This window comes from Palaemon carinicauda, chromosome 10 (assembly GCF_036898095.1).
Source record: "Palaemon carinicauda isolate YSFRI2023 chromosome 10, ASM3689809v2, whole genome shotgun sequence".
In the NCBI taxonomy this organism is placed as follows: domain Eukaryota; kingdom Metazoa; phylum Arthropoda; class Malacostraca; order Decapoda; family Palaemonidae; genus Palaemon; species Palaemon carinicauda.
In genome coordinates, this window is record NC_090734.1 from 159,773,191 (window position 1) to 159,797,487 (window position 24,297).

A 24,297-nucleotide genomic window follows, 5' to 3' on the forward strand; every position below is an offset into this window, starting at 1 on the left:
GTTGTTACTGTTCTTGAAATTTTTTTTTTCCTTGTCCCCATTCTTCACTGGGATATTATTTTCCCTGTTGGAGCCCCTGGGGTTATAGCATCCTGCTTTTCTAACTTGGGTTGTAGCTAAGCAAGTAATAATAATAATAATAATAATAATAATAATAATAATAATAATAATAATAATAATAATAATAATAATAATAATAATAATAATGATGATGATGATGATGATGATAATAATAATAATAATAATAATAATAATAATAATAATAATAATAATAATAATAATAATAATAATAATAATAATAATTACTTCGGTTTTCATTATCACACGATTTTATTCAAGAGGTAACTATAGAGGCAAGTAGCATCTACTACTACTACTACTGTAACTTATCCAAGTAAGTGGTTGTTATTACTTTTACAAATTACATTTTACTGTAATTATCATTGGTTAAAATCACGTATTTGAACTGTTTCGTAATCAATTAAGATTTTCCTTATCATTATTTAAGTTAATGACTGTTGTCATTTAACTTTAAATACAAATAAGCTTGATTTGTCTAACTTAGGTCCGCCTGCTTGGATGAGTTTATGGTAAGTTCTGGTTTTTAAGCTTTTTATAAACATTATGGCTATACCAAAAACCATAAACTTTTTAATGAATTACCTGAAGAGTCAACCACATTGTAAATTAGGAAGATTAGATAAGGGAGATATTAAAGGAATACATACTTTTTTACTTTTAGGGGTCAAATTCGGTATTTTTGTAGTGAATTACATGGCAATGTAACCTAGGAAAAAAACTACTGTTTCTTATAGAAAAAATTACGATCTCTTCAAAAATGACACCAAGTTTATCCAGATATACTATTTTGTATTTTCCTCCGGTTATTATAATTTCAAGAAGGTAATGTATAGAGAAGAAAAGGCTTGTTTTACGTTTATATATCGATTCTCCAGTATGTTTTCCCCACCCAAAACCCCGAGTTCCCACTGGGGGTCCCCCATTATTGGAGGATATAGATGTATATATGTTTCTGAAACTATTAATTTGCAACGGGAACGGGTGTCATTTTCTAAGAGAGCGTAATTTTTTCTATTAGAAACAGTAGTTTTTTTCCTAGGTTACATTGCCCTGTAATTCACTACAATGAAACCTTAAATTCTCGCTCTCCATCAGACACTAAGAGTCTGTTCAGGCGGGCCTTGGTGTGTGAAAATAATTTCTTTCCAGTTAATATATTGCTCTGTATCTTTTCAGTTATTCGCTAGCATTTGTATTCAGGCTTAATAGTTTTTAGTTCACTATTATATCACTATTATAACACTTTCCAAAGAGATAAGTCTTCAGGTGTTTCTTGAAAGCTGCCACATTTTTGCTATTCTTGACATCAAGTGGAAGGTCGTTGAAGAGTCTCGGTGCAGCATAACAAAACGTTCTTCTTCCTATTGTATGATTCACACTAATTTCGAATAGTCTGTATGGGTCGTCAGCATGTCTAACTCTTACAGCAGTTTGAGGTTCGACCTGACTTTAGGGTCGAACCAGTAAATCTAACCCGAAATAAATGCTGTATATATTTAAAGCGAACGTACAGGGATACAGTCAGACTAACCCAACCTATCTTGGGGTGCTTGGCATCGTAATCCACGAGTACAGAAAAACAACCTGTAAACTCATAGAAAAACGCGGGACAACATATCTAAAAAAAAAAAACAATAGTAAATGATGTGCTTTCATCGAATTTGACCTTTATTTCCACTGTAAATAAGCCGTTCTACCGTTATGGACCCCTCGCCCCTTCTAGACAGGCACAGGTCGGGACCTGGGACTTTGGATGTGTGAAAGGAGACAGAACGCCTTACACCGATTTAGCGGTGTTAGGAAGTGTCGTTACTTACAATAACGACATGGAAAATCCATGGTTATTGAATATCTATGTTCATGTTGTATATGGAAAATTTTTCTTTATATTACATTGCGTTAAGTAGAAATGTGCAGGTTTGTGTACAAATGAATGTTTTATTTATATTTAATTGTAATAAGCATTGTTACCAAGGAATATTGTCTTGTGAATAGTTGTATAATTGGTTAACAATGCGATGTAAGTTGTTTGATAGTTTCGTTCGGTTTGTGTTGGATCGTTGGTTTCGTTCGTTTTGTTGTTTCTTTTGTCGTGAGCGAACGAGGCGGAAGTCGTGGCTTTGGGAGAGAGAGCGAACATATTATTTTCACGACAGAGGCAGCAGAGGTAACGGCCACAGTTGCTGCCTGTCACTTCTCAATGTACGTAGCGTGGTTTGGAGAACTTAATCAGAGTGAAGAGAATTTCACTTTGATTAAGGATGCTGTTCCTTCCCAGCATTTAATGAAGTGGATGAATTAGTCAACCGAAGTTTGGATGAGTATCTAATATTAATTAATTGCCTTGGATAGGATAAATCACTAGGGATATGCATATCTGTGCGTGGGATTCCGTGACTGGGTAAAATTAAATATATATTAATGGTATCGTGGTTTACCCGTGCCTATTGTAATCCGAACTCGGCAAGAACTTCATATGAAACTAGTAAGTAATAATTGGGGGGGAAAAAGCACAATAGAATATAGTATGTCCATTTGTTTTTGTAACACAACACAATGAATTCTTTATGTAGAGAAAGGGTCTTGAGTTCTCTTAAACAAATCTGGTAATTAGAAATTTCTGTATTTGACTGAAGTCATTATATGTTGTTGCTTGTTTGACCCTAATAAGTAACGATAGGAAGGTACACATTAGCAGATTTGAGAAACCTGCAGCAGGTCTTGCTAACTGGCAGGGGTTGAAAATAGCTTGAGTACCAGGCATATTTAACACTTACGAGATTTGTAAAAAGCCACAAAACCTAACAAACTCACCTAACCTAATCTAGTAGTTCCCAGGTCACAGACCTAGCCTGGGACAAGCCCCCAGACCCCCCTTCGTAGGTCACATACCTTCCCAGGTCACAGACCTAGCCAGGGTCAAGTCCCCAGACCCCCCTTCCTAGGTCACATACCTTCCCAGGTCACAGACCTAGCCAGGGTCAAGCCCCCAGACCCCCCCCCTAACTAGGTCACATACCTCCCAGGTCACAGACCTAGCCAGGGTCAAGCCCCCAGACCCCCCTTCCTAGGTCACAGACCTAGCCGGGATCAAGCCTCCAGACCCCCTACACACACCCATTCCCAGGTCTGAAAAGATATAGAAGTTATTGCTTATACAGTAATGACAATTAATGAATAAACTATATTTCAGATAAGCATAAAGTTACGTATGGTATGCTTTACTGTACAGTCTGTTCATTTCATTTTGTTTTCCAGGTGTCCTGTTAGTTTCCAGCTGCTAGGTAATGAAAGGGTTACCTGTTATCAGAAGTTTGACAATTGGTAGACCTTTTTTATGTAAAAGTGGGATCCACCATTTCCTCTCAAAATCCTCTGTGAAACTTACACCACGTCCTTTGGTCTGTAAGTATTTTTTTATGTAGTGTGCAGTATATATTTTCCCATAGAACATTGTCATATCTGTATAGTAAAGTGCTCAAATAACTTTTTGCACAAATAAATGTTGTCATACCTATAGGGGAAACTAGGGTCCTGCTGTCTTTATTGTTCATCTGTTTTGTCCATATTGTTTAGGAATATTAGCTGAAGTGTTTCTTAACTTTAAAACTTCCACTTTATCATTGTTTAAGGTTTGAATATTGATTTCATGGCAGCATTAAAATCTATATTTGCTCCATAACTAAGTACAAACCATCATTATTTGTAGTGGTATTACTTTTGGTGAAGCTGAAAGACGAGCCGTTAGACTTTTAGCGAGGGTTAACCACCCACCTGCTAGTTATCTGGCTTGGGAATTGGAGATAGGAACTACCTCTCTCTCTCACACACACACCTGGATTGTGAACCTCACTTTAATTTTGGTTCTGGGAGAGACACTTTAACTTACTGGCCTTTTGACTTGTTTTTTCTTAATCTTATTCGTTCCGTAACCGAAATACAAACCACGCTATTTACATTGGGTTTACCTTTTAGCGCAGCTGAAATGGCGAGCCATTAGAATTTAATGAGGGTGTATTACCCCCGCGCTAGTTAGCGGGGGGGGGGGGGGGGAGTGGTAGCTAGCTACCCCTCCCCCTCCCCCCCTCACACACAGATGAATGCTCATTTTCACTTTTGGCTCGGACTGTGACAGACGTCTTTGTCTTGGTCCTCTCTTGGCAGCCATTGTTTGTTTTGTCTTTACTTAATCGCTTACTTTTCTTTTACTCAATATATATGTAAACATGTTTTCATGTTTGTATATATATTTGAGTATAGAAATCAGTAAGTTTCCTTTTCAGAGTTGTGTGTGTAGTGCACGATATCTACGTGGAGTCCTCGGCAGTTAGGCCACCACGGCGTAATTTTATGGGTTGCGATCGAGTTTGACTTCGGTCTTTCTCTCTCTCTCTCTCTTGAGGTCGTTCACCCTTTTACTACGTGTTACTACGCCCTTGTAGCTTCCTTTCCGTGTGGGGGGGTTGCTACGCCGTACGTTTTGTCACAATTAGTTTATGAATCTAATTGTATTTTTTAATTTTTCAGCTTTGTAGAACGATTCCTTTCGGGGTTTTCGTTCTTTCTTTAGTGTTCATTCATTTTTAAATTAGATAATTACATAGATACATTATTATAATTGTTATAATTCTGTTTTGGTTACAGCTCTCCTTCCGTGAGTGTAAGTGGTTGTGAGGGCACGTGCCTGTTGTGTAATTCTTGTTTCCTTTCCCTCGGGATTCCTCTTCGGAGCCTTCCCGGGGGAATGAATGTGTACTAATGATTTTTGTTTTATTTTTTTACAGTTACCGATCTTGTTCATTTCTGTAATATGGTAACGGTGTGAGCTGTCTTGTTGAGGCCTGGGGATTCGGCTGTTGTTGCTTCCCCCCTTGTATTTTCGTCAGGGGCGTGTCTCCTTCTACTGGAAGTACTCCCGTGACGACGGACAGCTCTCCAGTTCATTTTAGAACTCTCAGGAGGCTTGCCTCCTTGGGTGTGTAACTTTCCTTCCGAGGGAAGTTTTTCTTGTCCAGGCTTGAGTTTTTCCCCTTTTGGGGGTTCTTCTCTTGCCTTTTATTTCGTGCGACTCTGCTCTTGGTGCTGAGCGGTCACACCTGCAGTTTCGCTCAAGGGGCTGGGCAACTGCAGGAGCCCCTCTTCGGAGGATTGCTCCTTTTTATGAATAGTACTTACCTGGCAGTTATATATATATAGCTGATATCTCTAAATCGGCAGAATTTTTCAAAACGAGGCAACCGCCTTGTGGTGGTTGGGAGGTAGGTGGTAACACCCGTCACAGGGTGGTCCAAGGAATCATTCCCGTGTCCAAGACTTCAGTTCATCTCTGCCGGCTGGATCGAAAACATCGTCGGTCCACCATTGAGAGTTTTTCGAATCATTTTCCCTTCGCTTTTTTGGACTTCGTTTGGTGAAGTACACTGATTTAGGGTTTTCGGCACAAGCGACGAAATCTATCGCCAGAGCAAGGAGGATCTCTTCACAAAGAGTCTACCAATCTAGGTGGGAGACCTTTAGAGCTTGGTGCAGGCGGCACAAGTTTCCTCATCCACTACCTCTCTGAGCCAGATTGCAGACTTCTTCTTGTACCTCAGACAGGATGCTAAGCTGGCTGTATCTACCATCAATGGATACAGCAGTATGCTCTCCACCGTCTTTAGGCATAGAGACCTAGAGTTGTCCCAAAATCAAGGTTTGCAGGACCTCATCGGGTCTTTTCAGACGACGTAATAGGTACTCTTAAACCTGGATGTGGTGTTTAAGTTTCTGTGCTCCAAGAAATTTGAACCTATCTCGCTAGCCTCTCTTCGGGTTGTAGCGAAGAAAACCCTCTCCCTTATGACTCTAGCGAATGCCAAGAGGTCAGCAAAGTCCTGGCGAAGAGGGTGAGCTTCAATTAGGATAGGGCAGTTTGTGCCTTAAGGTTCATCTTTCTCGTAAAGAGCGAGAACCCTTCGTAACCCTGTCCTACGACGTTTGATGTCATTAACCTCACGAACCTAGTGGGTCGAGAGAAGGAAAGACTCCTCTGCCCAGTTAGGTCCCTCAAAGTTTTTTTGGCTCACGCTATGAACGTGAGCTGTGCATCCAACTTGTTATGGTGTTCAGTGAAAGATCCGCCAAAAACCCCTGTCTAAGTATGCTTTGTCCTTTTTCCTGAGGGAGAAAATTAGGGAAGCCCACCTCTTATGTGAGGAGGAACACTTTGCCCTGTTGAAATTACGGGCTCACGAAGTGAGAGCCATTGCTACCTCTCTGGCATATCAGGAATATATGTTAGTTAGGCTATTCATGGATGCTATTTTCTAGAGGAGCAACTCTGTCTTCGCTTCTCATTAACTTAGAGAGGTGAGAGTAGACTTTGGCAAGTACTATACTTTGGGCCCATACATAGCTGCGGTTTATATGCATGTATGAGGGTTTGTGTTTTTATGATGGTCTGAGGACTTCGTCTTGTGGTGCGGTTCCCTCAGTCTAGATAGATAGTTTATGTCTATGTTGCAGGGTTAGGTGGTTAGTTTTAGTAAGGTTGCAGTTTTTATTATATGGGGGAAGGTAGTTTCTGAAGTCTAGTCAAGTTGTTGGTCTTATCCCTTTGACAGACTCGATTGAGTTTTTTGCAGCTTTGCAGGCATACTCCTGGATAAACTCTCCTAAGGGAAAGCCACTCTAAAGGCTGTACCTTTGAATCAGCTACCTTAGCAGGCAAGGAATCAAGGTGTTTTTATCTCCTACAACTCTTTTGTTGTTTCCCCAATGATGTTTACTGTCTGTTTCCCTCCTCCAATTGTGTGAATCAGCTATATATATATAACTGCCTCAGGAGACAGGTCGGGCATAGATGAACTGAAGTCTTGGACACGGGAATGATTCCTTGGACCACCCTGTGACGGGTGTTACCACCTACCTCCCAACCACCACAAGGCGGTTGCCTCGTTTTGAAAAATTCTGCCGATTTAGAGATATCAGCTATATATATATAACTGCCAGGTAAGTATTCATAAAACTTTGTTTTATCATAAAAACTCCATTTTAGGTCACTGGCTGACCAGTCTCTTCTACGAAGTGTTTCTCTTTCGTTCGCGAGAGAGTACACTCATAGAGACTTTTCTTCGGAGGATTCTTCTGCTGCTGTTGCTGTTGGCCTCCTCCGCCGTAAGGCCCACCGTCCACCTCGTCGTAAGGGCCTCTCATCTCCCTATAAGGGTGCTAAGAGGCGCCTTTTTGAATCTCTGTTTGCAGCCTACAACTCCTTCTTCTTGATCTTCCGCCTTGGTGCAGATGGACAGCAGTCTGATCTCGTCTTCCGACGGGCAACGGTCTTCCCGACGGACGGTTTTCCGACGGACATCAGTCTCCCGGCGGACAGGCAACGGTCTTCCGATGGACATCTGTCTCCCGACGGACAACGTTCCCTTCGGGGCAAAGGGTTGCCTCCCACGGGGGTTCTTCCCTTGCGTGTCAGGGTTCCCCTGCGCGCCCTTCTGCTGTGTTCTCTCCTGCTCCTGCTCAGTGTTAGTACACAGGCGCTCTCCTGCTCATCAGCGCTTCCTGATCGCTAGCACTCTCCTGTTCGCCAGCGCTCTCCTGTTCGTCAGCGCTCTCCTGTTCGTCAGCGCTCTCCTGTTCGTCAGCGCTCTCATGATGATCATCCCTGCTGTTCCTGTTGGTTCCTGTTACGCGCCCTGTGCGCCCACGTTCGCCCTCGCGATCTAGAACTTCGGTTCAGGTCTGGGTCAAGGACTCTTCTTCTATGCGCAAGCTTTCACGCGTTGCCTTCTGCTCGCCAGCGATCATCAGCTCGTCAGCGATCACCTGCTCGCCAGCGTTCACCTGCTCGCCAGCGCGCACAGGCGATATTAGTATCGCCTATTCAACAGCGTTCTACACGTCAGCGATCACCTGTCTTTACAGCCGGCGCGCCAACGTTCTCCAACGCTTCTGAAGGAACATGGTTCGCCAGCTACTAGCTAGCCATCACGCGATCGCCCACCTGCGCATGCCGCTCGCCATCGCGCGATCGCCCACCTGCGCATGCCGCTCGCCATTGCGCGATCGCCCACCTGCGCATGCCGCTCGCCATCGCGCGATTGCCCACCTGCGCATGCCGCTCGCCATCGCGTGATTGCCCACCTGCGCATGCTGCTCGCCATCGCGCGAACGCCCACCTGCGCATGCTGCTCGCCATCGCGCGATCACCTACCTGCGCATGCTGCTCGAAATCGCGCGATCGCTCACCTGCGCATGCTGCTCGCCATCGCTGGCCAACGCGTCGACATGCCACAACGCGCCATTGCCAACCTGCGCGTCAGCGCTCACCAGCTCACCACTGATCGCCTGTTGATCCACATCGCCAGCAGTCTTCCTCGCCCACGCGGCAGCGCGTTTCCTCGCCATCGCGCTAACTCTTGCGTTCGCCGCCTCGGACTCGCGCTCATTCACCTGCCCACCCTCGCGACCGCTTGCCCGCGCGACCGTTCGCCTGCGCCCGCGCGACCGTTCGCCTGCGCCCGCGCGACCGTTCGCCTGCGCCCGCGCGACCGTTCGCCTGCGCCCGCGCGACCGTTCGCCTGCGCCCGCGCGACCGTTCGCCTGCGCCCGCGCGACCGTTCGCCTGCGCCCGCGCGACCGTTCGCCTGCGCCCGCGCGACCGTTCGCCTGCGCCCGCGCGACCGTTCGCCTGCGCCCGCGCGACCGTTCGCCTGCGCGACCGTTCGCCTGCGCCCGCGCGACCGTTCGCCTGCGCCCGCGCGACCGTTCGCCTGCGCCCGCGCGACCGTTCGCCTGCGCCCGCGCGACCGTTCGCCTGCGCCCGCGCGACCGTTCGCCTGCGCCCGCGCGACCGTTCGCCTGCGCCCGCGCGACCGTTCGCCTGCGCCCGCGCGACCGTTCGCCTGCGCCCGCGCGACCGTTCGCCTGCGCCCGCGCGACCGTTCGCCTGCGCCCGCGCGACCGTTCGCCTGCGCCCGCGCGACCGTTCGCCTGCGCCCGCGCGACCGTTCGCCTGCGCCCGCGCGACCGTTCGCCTGCGCCCGCGCGACCGTTCGCCTGCGCCCGCGCGACCGTTCGCCTGCGCCCGCGCGACCGTTCGCCTGCGCCCGCGCGACCGTTCGCCTGCGCCCGCGCGACCGTTCGCCTGCGCCCGCGCGACCGTTCGCCTGCGCCCGCGCGACCGTTCGCCTGCGCCCGCGCGACCGTTCGCCTGCGCCCGCGCGACCGTTCGCCTGCGCCCGCGCGACCGCTCGCCCGCGCGACCGCTCGCCCGCGCGACCGCTCGCCCGCGCGACCGTTCGCCCGCGCGACCGTTCGCCCGCGCGCCCGTTCGCCCGCGCGCCCGCGCGCCAGTGTGACAGCAACACTCCTCTTTTCAGAACCTGGGTTAGCCCTTCCCCGTCATTCCCTGGAAGGATTTTTGGCGGGGGGCTTTCCGTTCGAGATTTCTCCATCGGCCAAGGGGTGATTGCTTACCCCTTCCTCTGGGGACTTACCAGGTCCTTTCCCTCCTCGGTTACGGCCCGAGGTTTGGTTCAAGGAAGCTACAGGAATTTCATGGGTACTTTCCTCCTCTCGGGCTCAGGCACCTTGGCCTTTCGTCGTTAAGTATCTAACTTGCGGACAAGCTCGATGTTGTACCATCTGGACGCGCTGACTGAGGCCTTCCTTCGGGTGTCTCATCTGTGGAGGTCGACAACCTCAGACACCCTTCCATCCTTGAGAAGAGTTTGTTTGTGCCCAAGGACAGAGACTTAGACAGCGGCTGTGCGGAGGAAATCGACTTCCGTTTTCACTCCTCCAAGGCGCTTTCTTCCAGACTCTGCAGGGCTCCAGCGCCTTTTTCTTTCAACCATGTCGGCCTAAGTTATCGGCTACGACAACTGAGACAAGGTGTCCAATTGCAGTTTCCTCCTGTCAGGAACAGATGGCACGGGAGGCTCCCCCGGGGAGGCCTAGTCCTAAAAGGAGCGGCAGAGTTCACGAACTCTAGGATTGCAGGTTTCTCGCTGGGAGGATGCTTATGGTTACTCATCCGGATGACAGCTTCCCGATGCCCATTCCTGCACGATCTCTGTGATCAGCCAAGAATATCGCGCCTGCGAAGGTCCTCCATAGGATCATCGACGGCTTCACCCCCGGCCTCTTCAGTCGATCCTTTCTTGTAAGGAAGGATCTGAGAGGGGAGTTCCGTAGTCGACCTCTCAGCCCTGATCAAGTTTGTCGAACAAACTTCGGCCAGCGTAGAACAGCAGAATCGATCAGACTGGTAACGAGGCGACAGGACTCCTTAAACCCTGGATCGGAAGGACGGGTACTTTGTTTCCATTCCATCCATCTTCCAGGGAGCTCGTGGAATTCAGCCTAGACTGCAAGTATTCCTGCTTATGATGCAGTGTGGCTATCCCGCCGTGGCATAGCAGGTTTTTTTCCCCAGAGAACTCTCCCTGCTTTACTCATGGCCGCTCAGGTGCAGGCTTCCACCTCCTTTGCTTTTTGGATGGCTGGTCAACTCCGGTAGGCTCGGGTTCGACCTTCTTCAGCGCCGGGACAAGCTTCCGGATGCTTACCATGAGTGTGGGTTCATGGTATTTTGCTTGGAGCCTTCTCTTCTTCTGCCTCAACATCTGGAGTATCTGGCCATGATATTGACTCAACGGCCTTACCACGTTGGAAACCCCGCTTCTCGTCCGTCCAGCGAGGTTAAGAACGTCGGTTCTGGTCGGTACTTGGATGGGTGACCACCTGGGGACGCCAGATTCTGTTGCCACATCCTCCGAGCCTTCCTTTCAGTTGACTGTGGCAAGACTGAGGAGAGTTGTAGTACCTGTTCTCAGTCAAGCAGAGCTTTCAGCCCTACCTTGGAACGTTTCCTAGTTCTCCTTTCCTCATTGACCCGTCTATAGTCCGAACGGTCGCCTCAGGATAAGTTCCATGTGGGGCGGTCCAAGTTCCGGTGGTTTCAGGCAACGTTTAACCGGACTTCCTGGCCCCTATGGGACCAGCGGAACTATTAGACCTGCAATGGGTGTTGACCTATGGAACCTCTTGATGGGAGTGGATATTCTCGTCCTTTCCCCATATTCTTGATGCTGTTCTCGGACTCGTCAAAGGAAAGGGGGGGTGGGGGCATGTTCCGGTCCAGGCTTATGGTCAAGACCTGAAGGATACCTCTCCATCATTCAGGAAGGCTTAGGGGCCGTAGTCTGGCCCCTCTACAGATCCTACAGCTCCTGCCGAGTCGCTCCGTGCACGTCGACTTCATGATTCTGGCGTGTTCTAACCAGCAGGGGACGCATTTTCACACCTTCACATCTTGCAGTAGAGATACCGGGATGATTGAGATACTCTCAATACCACCATCAACTCTCTTATTCCAGGCAGAGGAATGTTCTCTCCGACTATCCGAGCAGAGCCTCGTAGAGAGAGTGTACCTGGGGGTCTTTGACCTTGAGTAACCAGCAAGTCCTGGTCTGGGGGACCTGATCGCGACAGCTTGGAACCTCAAGCTTCCGCTGTTCTTCTCCCCAGTCTCAGACCCCGAGACTCTGGCAAGATGCATTCCGGTGATGGTGGGACAACTTCGACGCCTGCGTCTTCCCTCCTTTTTGTCTGTGGAGAATGGGTCTCAACAAGACCAGGTTGTCTGTCAACCTTTCAATAGGAGAGCTCCACTGGGACTATGCGCAGAACGGTTTCTGGACCCTCTGCTTCCCCTGACGGAACTCCCGGGAGAGCTTCTCCCACGGCGCAGACTACTCAAACAACCATACTGCAACATTTCTCCCGAACTGGGGCGTCGCTTCGGATTCATGCCTGGAGACACTACGCCGCCTCCTCAAGAAGAGACAACCCGCTACAGTCGCGGTACGGAGGTTGCGTCATCTGCGATAGTCACCCTCTTAATGAGAGAATGCCTTGATGAAGTCATTGAGCTTCAGCACGGCATTTCATTCCCGTGCTGAATCTTGGTGACGGGCAAGAGGGCTCTCGAACTTCGGGAAATTGCTCCTCCAGTTCGAATCTAAATTTCTCTTTCATCTTTTTCTTCTGCTTAATATTACTTCGACCTTCTCCTAATTTTATCAACTTTCTTTCATCTTGCTGTCCTATCTCTATGATTATTATTTTTCTTAGTTATATATATATGTAGATGTATGCATATATATATATATTTATTTATTTTATTTGTTCATTTATTTATTTATCTATTTTTTTCTATTTTATTTAAATGGCGTGGATATTTCCACATTCGTTATTACTGCCTGCTTAGATGAATGGGAGAAGGGATCACGGTTGGTAGGTATTCGCATTCAAAGCTATATATGAGAGTATTGGATGATCTCAGCCATCCCAAAGAATGTTTGGACCTTTTTGGCGGAACTACTCTCAAGGGTTGGGTCATCGGAATCCAGGGGGATCCAATCCTTGAGGTGGGATTCTTGGCTTTTGGCCAGAAGCCCATCATTACAGATATGGGGAGGATGATTCTATATTACTTTGGTCTCAGTCCTAACAGGCGGGTTTAGCTTACACCTGTGCCTCTATATCTGTTTTGATGCTATCCTTCGGGTAGGGTATGGAGTGGACCATCTGGGAAGTATACTCTCATTGTGCCGATAGTGGAGAATACAAATTTCCTTTCCAACGTATGATACTTTCTTATAATTCTCAAGCAGGTACCCCAACAAAACAACAACAAAAAACCTGAAAATCCCACCCTTAAATATGGACCCTTCAAATACTGACTCCCCATCCCCTGGATTTGCTGACTCCCCCCCGGCACTGTTGACGACTTCTGCTACTGTAATTAAGGAAAACTCTGTTGACGACCTTCGAACTAAAAAGGACCACTCTACTGATGTTAAAAAATCTAGCAATTTGGGTAACACAGGGAAACTACGATTCCTTCATGTTTCCCAAATCCCATTAGAGACAAATTATGATGATATATATAGAGCATTTGAGTGCTATGGATTGATAAAGGAAATAAGGATGAGACTTGGAGATGAAAAATGGGACTCTTGGATATCTTTTGAAAGTCATGATGAAGCGTTTAATGCCATAAGTAATATTAGTAGTATCAAAATTAACGAATTGAACATCATGGGAGCTCTTTGTGATAAGGTCCCAAAGGAATTGGATGTGTACAAACCTGCTGATTGGTTTAAAAAAGATAGAAATGTACCCATGCCTTCACAGAGAAAACCCAAACCACCAATGTGGCTCTTAGCTGAACCTAAAGGGATTATAGGGAATTATTTCAAGATATGTAAGTTTATCCAAAAAAGAGTAGGAACCATAGCACCTGGAGATATATCTCGTTTTGGGAAGAACAGTTATCTCATCCATGCCAAATCTTCGACTCAGTCTGCAATACTGTCTAACTTACAGACAGGCAGTGATGAAATTACATTGGAAATGAAACCTCATCTAAATTTTAGTTATGGAAGGGGAGTGGTCTTTAATAAGGACCTATACGAATTTACAGAGGAGGAGATACTTTCTATGTGTCCATTAAATGTATGGAAAGTGCATAAGGTTCCTGGAACTTCAATGATTATACTTACTTTCCAGGATGCTGATGTATCTTTCCATATTTTTATTGAAAATGAAAGGATTAAAGTTCGGCCTTTCAAACAAAAGCCCCTGCAATGTTTTAATTGTTTTAAATTTGGACACCCATCCAAAGTTTGCAAAAATGGAAAAATGTGTGGTATTTGCTCCAAAACTTATCATGGAGAATGTACACTTGAGGCCAGGTGTTCAAATTGCAATTTGAATCATAAATCAACTGATAGGAGATGCGAACTGTATAAGTTGGAGGAAGCTGCCCTAAACAAATCAAGTTTAGAACACATAAGTGTGGGACATGCAAAAAGACTGTTGAATAAATCAACCAGCTATGCAAAGGCCTTAAAATCAAAGGTAAATTTACCACAGGAGACAGCAACCCCACCTAGCACTGCCAGTAATCCTAAGAAAAGAAATACAACCTCTGATAATAAAGTACTGCATGACAAGGTAATCATATTGCCTTCTGAGGCTTTGCCACAGCGTATTAAAAATGGGTCATTACCCATCTCTGTACAGCCTTCGTCCCCCATTACCAACAATAGTACTAACCTCTCCCAGGCCATGTCCTTGCCTAATTTGATGGAGATGCCACCTGACACCAAGTTACCAGGTGCACCTGTATTGGGGAAGGTGCAAAACCCTGGTAGCTCAAAACCTACTAATCGGAAAAGAGAGAGACCTCCATCTCTCTCGCCCCCTTCCATAAGAAATATCAAAATTACGACGTCAAATAAATATGATGATTTGTCTGTTGATTTTTCAATATTAAACTTACCCGATAATCATGTAGCTGTCAACTCCGTTGCCCGACAGAATTCTATGGAGGGATACGCCAGCTATCACAATACTAGAAGGGGGTGTACTTACCAGCGCCACCTGTGGCCAGGTACTCAAGTACTTCTTGTTGACACCTCCTCAATTATTCCTCTGTCGTGCTTCCGGCAAGACGTTCTGGGATATGCTTATGATCTTCGAGTTTGTTCACGGCTAATTGGTGAAGTATTCTCTCAGATTTCGGCTGTCGCTTTACTGGAAACCTTCTTATATTAGCTAGATAGCTTTTATATAGTCCTGATATACGGTTAACGATCTTTTGCTTGATTTTGGAAACCCCTTTGGCTAACTCTTTGGATTCAAGATGTCTGACATTTCGCAAGCCCCCTCCCATAGACGATGTAGGTCTTGCAATAGGCGTATTCCGAAGGCCTCGGTAGATCCTCACACCGCTTGTTCTGACTGTAGGGACAGACCCTGTCAGTTAGAAAATCGATGTGAGGAATGCGCCGGACTTTCGGAACTGGAATTTGTCCGTCTTTTAAAATATTCAACTAAGTTAGAGAGAGGTAGAGTTAGGAGGAGTTCTTCTCACTCTTCACTGTTTTCCTCACCTCATGATCCCCTACCTTTTCCTACCCCTGTAGTGGCTACCCCCGAACCTACTGTTTGCCCTCCGCCTGATATGTCTATTGTTTTGCGTGCTATTCAGGCCTTAGGCGATAAAGTAGAGTCAGTGGTAAGTGACCATAAGTCTCTGATGGCCGAAGTTAAGGAACTTAAGGTCAAGAGTGCAGTGGGTGGAATTAGTGCCAGTGCTGTGACGAGTGCTAGTGTCAGTGCAGTGCCAAGTGCTAGTGTCAGTGCCAGTGTGGTGCGTGAGGATACTTCTGTGCGAGCCAGTCGTCCTCCCAGTCCGGGACCTCTTGCAAGCTCCCAAGCCCAGGGGAGAAGCAATGTCGAAGGGCATAAGGGTTCGGCAGGCCTTGTTAGGCGTACAGAAGTATCCTCGGTGGTTGCGGGCGTGTCTTCCAAAGACCGTCACTCCCACCTGCAGACGATTGAGCCCGTCTTTTTCTCGTCCGCTGATCATCTGTCAGGGAAGAAACGTTGGTCTCAGGTCTCGAGACCACTTAAACGCAGAGTCCAGTCCGCGAGTGCTCAGCCAGGTTGCAGTCATTGGCTCAGCTCTGACTCGCCGCAGTCATCTGTCGACTGCACTCCGCCCAAGAGGAGTAAGGTTCTGCCACAACAGAGCTCGACTGTTAAGGCTTTACCTCAGCCTACTGTAGTTTCTGCCGACCCTAAGTGGACTCTACTACAGTCCATGCAAGCACAGCTTTCGGACTTGATGCGTGAGTGTCGGGCTGAGAGTGTTGCGCCTCCGCCTCCGCCTACACTCCCTCCGCCTGCGTTCGCTCCGCCTACGCTCGCTCCGCCTGCGCTTGCTCCGCCTGATCGCAGTACCACCTGCCAGGCGTACGATGTTGAGCCACAGTCTGAGTTTGCTGTTCCCAGTGGTGTTCAGCCTCCGCCTTCTTTAAGGCAACCTTTGCTATGGGATCAGGAGGATTATACCTCTCTTCCTCCGCCTCCCCTTGCTGCTCCACCAGTGGTGCAACTCTCGGCTGAGGTACAACAACCTCTCCCGTGCATGAGTCAGTCTCCTCAGCTCTCGCTGCAGCGAGCTCAACCATCCACAAGGCAAGCTCCACTACACCTTGGCCTTGCGCCTCAGGAGCCTCAGCTTGCGAGACAATTACCTTGTTCTGCGCAGCCTCAACCTCATCACGCTCCGCTCACACCACAGGAACAGGAACTTGCTACTCCGCTTCCACCAACCGCTCAGCAAGCGCAACTCTTGGGTTCAACCTCTCATGCTAGGAGTCAGCCTCCTCCACCCATGCGCCTTCCTTCTGCTTTGTCTGTTATTCAGCCTTTGCAGTCTGAGCCTCAGGTTCTCCCTCAACAGTTACTTGAAGAGGAAACCACTAATATTGTTCCTACTTGTTCTGACTCTGCTGTTCAGCATTCTTGTCCAATATCTTCGCTACACTCTGGTGATGAGGCGTCTGATGATGAGGAGGCACACCTGGATCCCTCGTCAGACGTGGATGATTCCAAGCCTTCTCCACAGTCTATTGACTTTCGTAAGGTCTTGGCTCTGCTTAGGGAGGTTTACCCAGACCACTTTGTCTCTGCTATTCCCCGCTCTCCTCCATCTGAGTTTTCGCTGGGCGTACAACAAGCTAAGTCCTCCTATACTAAGCTAGTCCTAGCAAGGTCCTCTAAGAGAGCATTAAGGATCTTAGGGGAGTGGCTGCAGACTAAGCAACACCTTGGCAAAACTTCTTTCATGTTCCCGCCAACTAAGCTCACTTCGAAAGCGAGCGTTTGGTATGCCACAGGAGAAGCACCAGGCTTGGGAGTACCTGCCTCTGCCCAGGCTGACTTCTCAAGTCTGGTAGACTCGCCTCGGAGAACTGCAATGAGGCGTTCTAAGGTTTGCTGGACCTTCTCAGACCTGGATCACTTACTGAAAGGACTGTTTAGAGCATTTGAGATGTTCAACTTTCTTGACTGGTGCCTGGGGGCCCTCAGCAAGAAGACCTCTCCTGCGGACAAGGATTCTGCCATGCTATTAATGTCCTGCATGGATAAGGCCATTAGGGATGGATCGGGTGAGCTTGCGTCGATGTTTGTATCAGGGGTTTTGAAGAAAAGGGAACAGCTGTGTACCTTCCTTTCCTCCAGCATTACACCTTGCCAAAGGTCACAACTCCTTTTTGCTCCGCTCTCGAAGTTCCTCTTCCCCGAAGAACTGGTTAAGGACTTGTCTGCTGCCCTGATACAAAAAGACACACACGATCTTGTAGCCTCATCGGCTCGTAAGTCTAAGGTTGCTACCTCAGTCCCCAAGACTTATCGCTCCCCAGTGGTTGATACCCCTGCTACGAGGTTCATACCGCCCTTTCGTGGTAGAGCCCCCAGCCGAGGAAGCTCCCGTCCAGACTCTTACAGGAGCAAGTCCAGGAAAGGCTCCAGGACATCTAAAGGAAAAAACTGACTCTCCGCATCTCCAGACAGCAGTAGGAGCCAGACTCAAGATCTTCTGGCGAGCCTGGGAGAAGAGAGGTGCAGACGCCCAGTCTGTCAGTTGGCTGAGGAACGGTTACAGGATTCCATTCTGCCTCAAACCACCTCTGACCACATCGCCCATCAACCTCTCTCCCAACTACAAAGAAGAGGACAAGAGGCTAGCATTGCACCAGGAGGTGTCGCTACTTGTGCAGAAGAAGGCAGTGGTTATAGTTCGGGACCATCAATCCCCGGGCTTCTACAACCGTCTCTTTCTTGTGGCCAAGAAGACAGGGGGTTGGAGACCGGTGCTGGACGTCAGCGCGCTCAACGCGTATGTCACCAAGCAGACGTTCACGATGGAGACGACGAAGTCGGTCTTAGCAGCGGTCAGGCAGGAGGACTGGATGGTCTCGTTGGACTTGAAAGATGCCTACTTTCACGTTCCTATTCATCCAGACTCCCAACCTTTCCTGAGATTCGTTTTCGGAAAGGTTGTCTACCAATTCCAAGCCCTGTGTTTTGGCCTAAGCACAGCTCCTATGGTCTTTACTCATCTGATGAGGAATATAGCAAAATTCCTACACTTATCGGACATCAGAGCCTCCCTCTACTTAGACGACTGGCTGTTGAGAGCCTCCACGAGTCGTCGCTGTCTGGAGAATCTCAATTGGACTTTAGACTTAATCAGAGAACTGGGTCTATTAGTCAACATAGAAAAGTCTCAACTCATTCCCTCCCAATCCATTGTGTACCTGGGAATGGAGATTCGGAGTCAGGATTTTCGGGCTTTTCCATCGGCCCCCAGGATAAGCCAAGCCCTAGAGTGCATCATGAGCATGCTGAAGAGGAGCAGTTGCTCGGTGAGACAGTGGATGAGTCTCACAGGGACCCTTTCATCACTGGCCCTGTTCGTCGAGCTAGGGAGACTCCACCTCCGCCCTCTTCAATTCCATCTTGCAGCTCATTGGGACAAGGGTTCGACTCTCGAAGCAGTCTCTATCCCAATCACCCAAGAGATGAAGACCACTCTCCTGTGGTGGAAGCTCAACCTCCTTCTCAGGGAGGGTCTATCGTTGGCTATTCAGACCCCCAATCTTCATCTCTTCTCAGATGCATCGGACTCGGGCTGGGGTGCGACCTTGAACGGACGGGAATGCTCGGGAACGTGGAACGAAGAACAGGGATTACTCCACATCAACTGCAAGGAGCTACTAGCAGTTCATTTAGCCCTGTTGAACTTCAAGTCCCTCCTGCTAGGCAAAGTGGTGGAGGTGAACTCAGATAATACCACAGCCTTGGCTTACATCTCCAAGCAAGGAGGGACCCATTCGAGGAGCCTATACGAGATCGCAAGGGACCTCCTCATTTGGTCAAGAGGTCTAAACCTCACTCTGGTCACGAGGTTCATTCAGGGCGATATGAACGTCTCAGCAGATCGCCTAAGCAGAAGGAATCAGGTCATTCCCACGGAATGGACCCTCCACAAGAGTGTGTGCAACAGACTTTGGACCTTGTGGGGTCAACCTACCATAGATCTGTTTGCCACCTCCATAACCAAGAGACTTCCGCTGTACTGTTCCCCTGTTCCAGACCCTGCAGCAGTTCATGTGGATGCTTTTCTACTGAACTGGTCCCATCTCGACCTGTACGCATTCCCACCGTTCAAGATAATAAACAAAGTTCTGCAGAAATTCATCTCGCACGAAGGGACACGGCTGACGCTGGTTGCTCCCCTTTGGCCTGCAAGAGAATGGTACACAGAGGTACTTCAATGGCTAGTCGACATCCCCAGGACTCTACCTCTAAGAGTGGACCTTCTACGTCAACCTCATGTAGACAGGTTGCACCCAAACCTCCACGCTCTTCGGCTGACTGCCTTCAGACTGTCGAAAGATTCGCTAGAGCTAGAGGCTTTTCGAAGGAGGCAGCCAGTGCGATTGCCAGAGCGAGAAGGGTTTCCACTCGTAGAGTCTACCAGTCTAAGTGGGAGGTCTTCCGAAGCTGGTGTAGAGCCAATTCAATATCCTCTACCAATACCTCTGTGACCCAAATAGCTGACTTCCTTCTACATCTTAGGAATGAGAGATCCCTTTCAGCCCCTACGATTAAAGGGTATAGGAGTATGTTGGCTTCAGTTCTCCGCCACAGAGGTTTGGACCTTTCTGCCAACAAGGACCTTCAAGACATTCTTAAGTCTTTTGAGACGTCTAAAGAGCGTCGTCTATCCACTCCAGGCTGGAACCTAGACGTAGTCTTAAGGTTCCTTATGTCTCCTAGGTTCGAACCTCTCCAGTCAGCTTCCTTCAAGGACCTTACCCTCAAGACTCTTTTTCTCGTCTGCCTTGCAACAGCTAAGAGAGTCAGTGAGGTTCATGCCTTCAGCAAGAACATTGGTTTCACGACCGAATCTGCAACATGTTCTTTTCAGCTCGGATTCCTAGCAAAGAACGAACTTCCTTCACGTCCTTGGCCTAGATCGTTCGAAATACCTAGCCTCTCCAACATGGTAGGTAACGAACTAGAGAGAGTTCTTTGCCCTGTCAGAGCTCTCAAATTTTATCTTAAGAGGTCTAAACCTCTTCGAGGACAGTCAGAAGCCTTATGGTGTGCCATCAAGAAACCTTCGAGGCCCATGTCCAAGAATGGGGTTTCATATTATATAAGGCTTCTGATTAGAGAAGCCCACTCTCACTTAAAGGAGGAAGACCTTGCATTGCTGAAGGTAAGGACCCACGAAGTAAGAGCCGTAGCTACTTCGATGGCCTTTAATAAAAACCGTTCTCTGCAGAGCATAATGGATGCAACCTATTGGAGGAGCAAGTCAGTGTTTGCATCATTTTATCTTAAAGATGTCCAGTCTCTTTACGAGAACTGCTACACCCTGGGACCATTCGTAGCAGCGAGTGCAGTAGTAGGTGAGGGCTCAGCCACTACATTCCCTTAATCCCATAACCTTTTTTAACCTTTCTCTTGAATGCTTTTATTGTTGTTTTTATGGTTGTTACGGTAGGCTAAGAAGCCTTCCGCATCCTTTTGATTTGGCGGGTGGTCTATTCATTCTTGAGAAGCGCCTGGGTTAGAGGTTTTGTAGAGGTCCTTTAGTAGGGGTTGCAACCCATATCTTTGGCACCTTTGGGTTGATTCAGCCTCCAAGAGGAACGCTGCGCTCAGTAAGGAAGACGAACTTAAAAAAGAGGCAGAGTAACGGTTCAATTCGACTTCCTTACCAGGTACTTATTATTTCATTGTTATTTGAGATAACTGTTATATGAAATATGGGATACTTAGCTATCCTTTAATCTTGTACACTGGTTTTCACCCACCCCCCTGGGTGTGAATCAGCTACATGATTAACGGGTAAGTTTAATATTGAAAAATGTTATTTTTATTAGTAAAATAAATTTTTGAATATACTTACCCGATAATCATGATTTAATCGACCCTCCCTTCCTCCCCATAGAGAACCAGTGGACCGAGGAATAATTGAGGAGGTGTCAACAAGAAGTACTTGAGTACCTGGCCACAGGTGGCGCTGGTAAGTACACCCCCTTCTAGTATTGTGATAGCTGGCGTATCCCTCCATAGAATTCTGTCGGGCAACGGAGTTGACAGCTACATGATTATCGGGTAAGTATATTCAAAAATTTATTTTACTAATAAAAATAACATATTTCTGATCTGGAAGTCAATTTAAATAAATCGGAAATTCAAGTGGAGGTCCACCAACCTCCTCAACAATCAGATCAAAAAGACAAAAAGAAAATCATAAATTCTAAACCCAATCTATCAAGACCCTCTTTAATAAAACCACCTAAAAATAGTGTTAGATCAAAAACTGCTAATGGGAAGACTCCATCCAAGGGGTCTACCAAATTATAAACCATAGTTTTTTAAATATTTAACTTAGCCGGTGAATATATAATAGCTGCTGCTCCAGCGGCTCGACAGAAAACACACACAAAAAGTCGCGAGCGATCGCTATGAAGGTTGCGGGTGTGCCCACCAGCGCCAACTATCGGCCAGATACCACACATGCATGTAAACAAGCCTTCAATTCTTCTCTGTCGACCTTGACGACAAGACGTATCAATACTCGCTGTATAACCTGGAGTTTTCTCAACATATTTGGTGAAGTACTTCATTTTGGTTTGAGCTTTCGCAGTGCAGGTGTTTCTCCTCAACTTAAACTCTTGAACTCTTTATTGGACAGATTTAATTGTTGATGACTTGGATTGTTTTTTGGACTTTCTTTGACAAAATGGCTGACGCTTCACAAGCCCCTAGATTTCGTAAGTGTAATGCTAGGGATTGCAATAGGCGTCTTCCAAAGGCCTCTCTCGACCCACATACTGTGTGTTCTAATTGTCGGGGTAAAACCTGTCAATTAGGAGATCGGTGTGAGGAATGCGTGGGCCTTTCGGAATTCGATTGGCTCGAATACGACAAGTATTCTCGTAAGCTAGAGAGAGATAGGGTAAGGAGGAGTTCCTCTAGGTCAGTAGATTTTTCCTCTCCACATGCCCCTGAACCTAATCCTTCCCCTGTAGTGGTTGTGCCTGAACCCCCTACTGGCACTCAGGAACCATCGATGCGAGACATGTTACGTGCCATTCATGCCTTGGGTGAAAGAGTTGAATCGTTACCAACAGATCGTAATCAACTCATGGCTGACGTTAAAGAGCTTAAGTGTCAGAGTGCCACAGCGGAAAATCGTGGGAAAGTGATTAGTGCGCAAAGTGTTGTGAACAGTGTTGCGACCGAGGGTTCGTCTGTTCATGCCTGTCGTTCACCTAGTCCGAGACCTCTTGCAAGCTCCCAAGCCCAGGGGAGAAGTAATGTCGTACGACTTATGGGTTCGAGAGGCCTTGATCAGCGAACAGACGTTCCCTCTATGGTATCAGGCGTGTCTCACCAAGATCGCCCCTACCATAAGACGAGAGAGACCATTTTCTCCTCGTCATCCGAAGGCTTTTCGCATAAGAAACCGTGGAGCAAGGTTTCTAGGCCCCTTAAGCGAAAGTCGGTCCCTTCAGGACAGGTCCAGCATCCTGGCTGTAGCCATTGGGACAGCTCTGACCCTTTGCAGTCATCGGAAGACTGCTCGCCGCCTAAGCAACAACGTTACACAGGCTCAGAGAGTCTTGGTGTAGGCAAGGTTGTGCCGTCTCAGACGTTAACCCCGTCGTTTACCGCACCCATTCCCGTTGATCCTAAATGGGTTGTACTGCAAGATTAAGCTCGCCTCCCTTATGGAAGACTATTCTGCCGATAAGGTTCACGATGATCCTCGCCGCTTAACTCATCGAGATCCTGGCCTTCAGCCGCCCAAACGAGCCTTTGCTCGTCCTGTTGACGTTGGCGTAGCTAAGTCACGTCGGTCACGCTTTGTAGAGCCTCACTCGATGCAGTCACATGTTGACTTTCAGCCGCATATGGACGTTCAGCCTCTTCCTAATGCTCTTGTTGACGTTCAGGACGTTCGCCAACCAGCGGAGTTGACTTGTTTTGACGCTGAGCGTCAACCACCGCAGTCTAGAGTTGTTTTGACTGCTCAGTCTAGGCAGTCAAAACAGTCTCGAGTTGACGTCGAGCGTCCTCCCGCTCCTGTTGTTGTTGACAGTTCACAGGCTGTTAAGCAGTTACATGACGTAGCGTCCTGGACTGCTACTATGCACCAGTGCGTGTGGACTCTGCGTGTCAAGCATTGCCAACCCCTTTGCTTGTTACTCAGCAGTTGTCAGATGAGGATCCTTCAGATGAGGACGTTGCTGACACCTCATCATGATGATCATCCTTCGGATGTAGACGAACCTAGAACGGTTCCTCCATCAATGGACTTTAAGGAAAGTCATGTTAATTTTCAAGGAGCTTTTTCCCGATCACTTCGTCACTGTTGCTCCTCGTTCGCCACCGTCTAGTTTGCTCTAGGCTTACCTGCTAACATGCCAGCCTTTACAAAGCTAGTGCTCTCTCGCTCTTCCAAGAGAGCTTTACGACTTTTAGGCGACTGGTTGGATACCAGAGGAGTTTGGGAAGACGGCCTTTGCCTTCCCTCCGTCAAAGCTCTCGTCTAGATCGAGCGTCTGGTATGCCACGGGAGAAGTTCTCGGCTTGGGAGTCCCTGCCTCTGCCCAGGGTGACTTCTCAAGCCTCGTAGACTCTCCCCGCCGCCTAGCATGAGACGCTCGAAGATTAGTTGGTCCTCCTCGGACCTTGACCATCTGCTGAAAGGCGTATACAGAGCCTTTGAGTTTTCAACTTCCTTGACTGGTCTTTTGGGAGCCTTAAGTAGGAAAATCTCATCGGCTGATAGAGATGTCTCCTTACTGATTATGTCCTGTATGGATAAAGCCATCCGCGATGGTTCCAATGAGCTCGCCTCCTCTTTTACGTCGGGAGTCTTAAAGAAGCGAGAGTCCCTTTGCTCTTTTCTTTCGGCAGGAGTTACTCCCTGTCAGAGATCAGAACTGCTCTTTGCTCCCTTATCAAAGTTTTTGTTCCCGCAACAATTGGTTAAGGACATAGCTTCTTCACTCGTGCAGAAGGACACCCATGACTTGGTGGCGTCCTCTGCTCGCAAAGGGACTCCTTCTACATCCTTTTCTGCTAGACCCAGGATCGACACTCCGGCGTCCAGATTTATTTCCGCCCTTTCGTGGCAGAGCTCCCAGCAGGGGAAGTACTCGTGCCGAGGGAAAGAGAGGAAAGAAGAGAGGAGCCAAGTCCTCACGTGGCAGAGTCTGACTGCCCACAGCCTCAGACAGCAGTAGGAGCCAGATTGAAGAGCTTTCA

The 24,297-nt window shown here is 47.8% G+C and overlaps 1 protein-coding gene across 2 annotated transcripts in view; it reads left to right on the forward strand.

The window, feature by feature from the left end:
* Positions 1-371: 371 nt before the first annotated feature.
* Naxe (NAD(P)HX epimerase) overlaps positions 372-24,297 on the forward strand; it is a 235,326-nt gene continuing 211,400 nt past the window's right edge. The window contains exons 1-2 of one of the 2 annotated variants that reach the window (XM_068382109.1): positions 372-394; positions 3,340-3,486. In XM_068382109.1, coding sequence (XP_068238210.1) covers positions 3,369-3,486 — 118 coding nt within the window. In that variant the 5' untranslated portion in view covers positions 372-394; positions 3,340-3,368. Of the gene's footprint in view, positions 395-453; positions 591-3,339; positions 3,487-24,297 lie in introns of those variants that run through there. The other variant, XM_068382107.1, reaches the window with a different exon arrangement.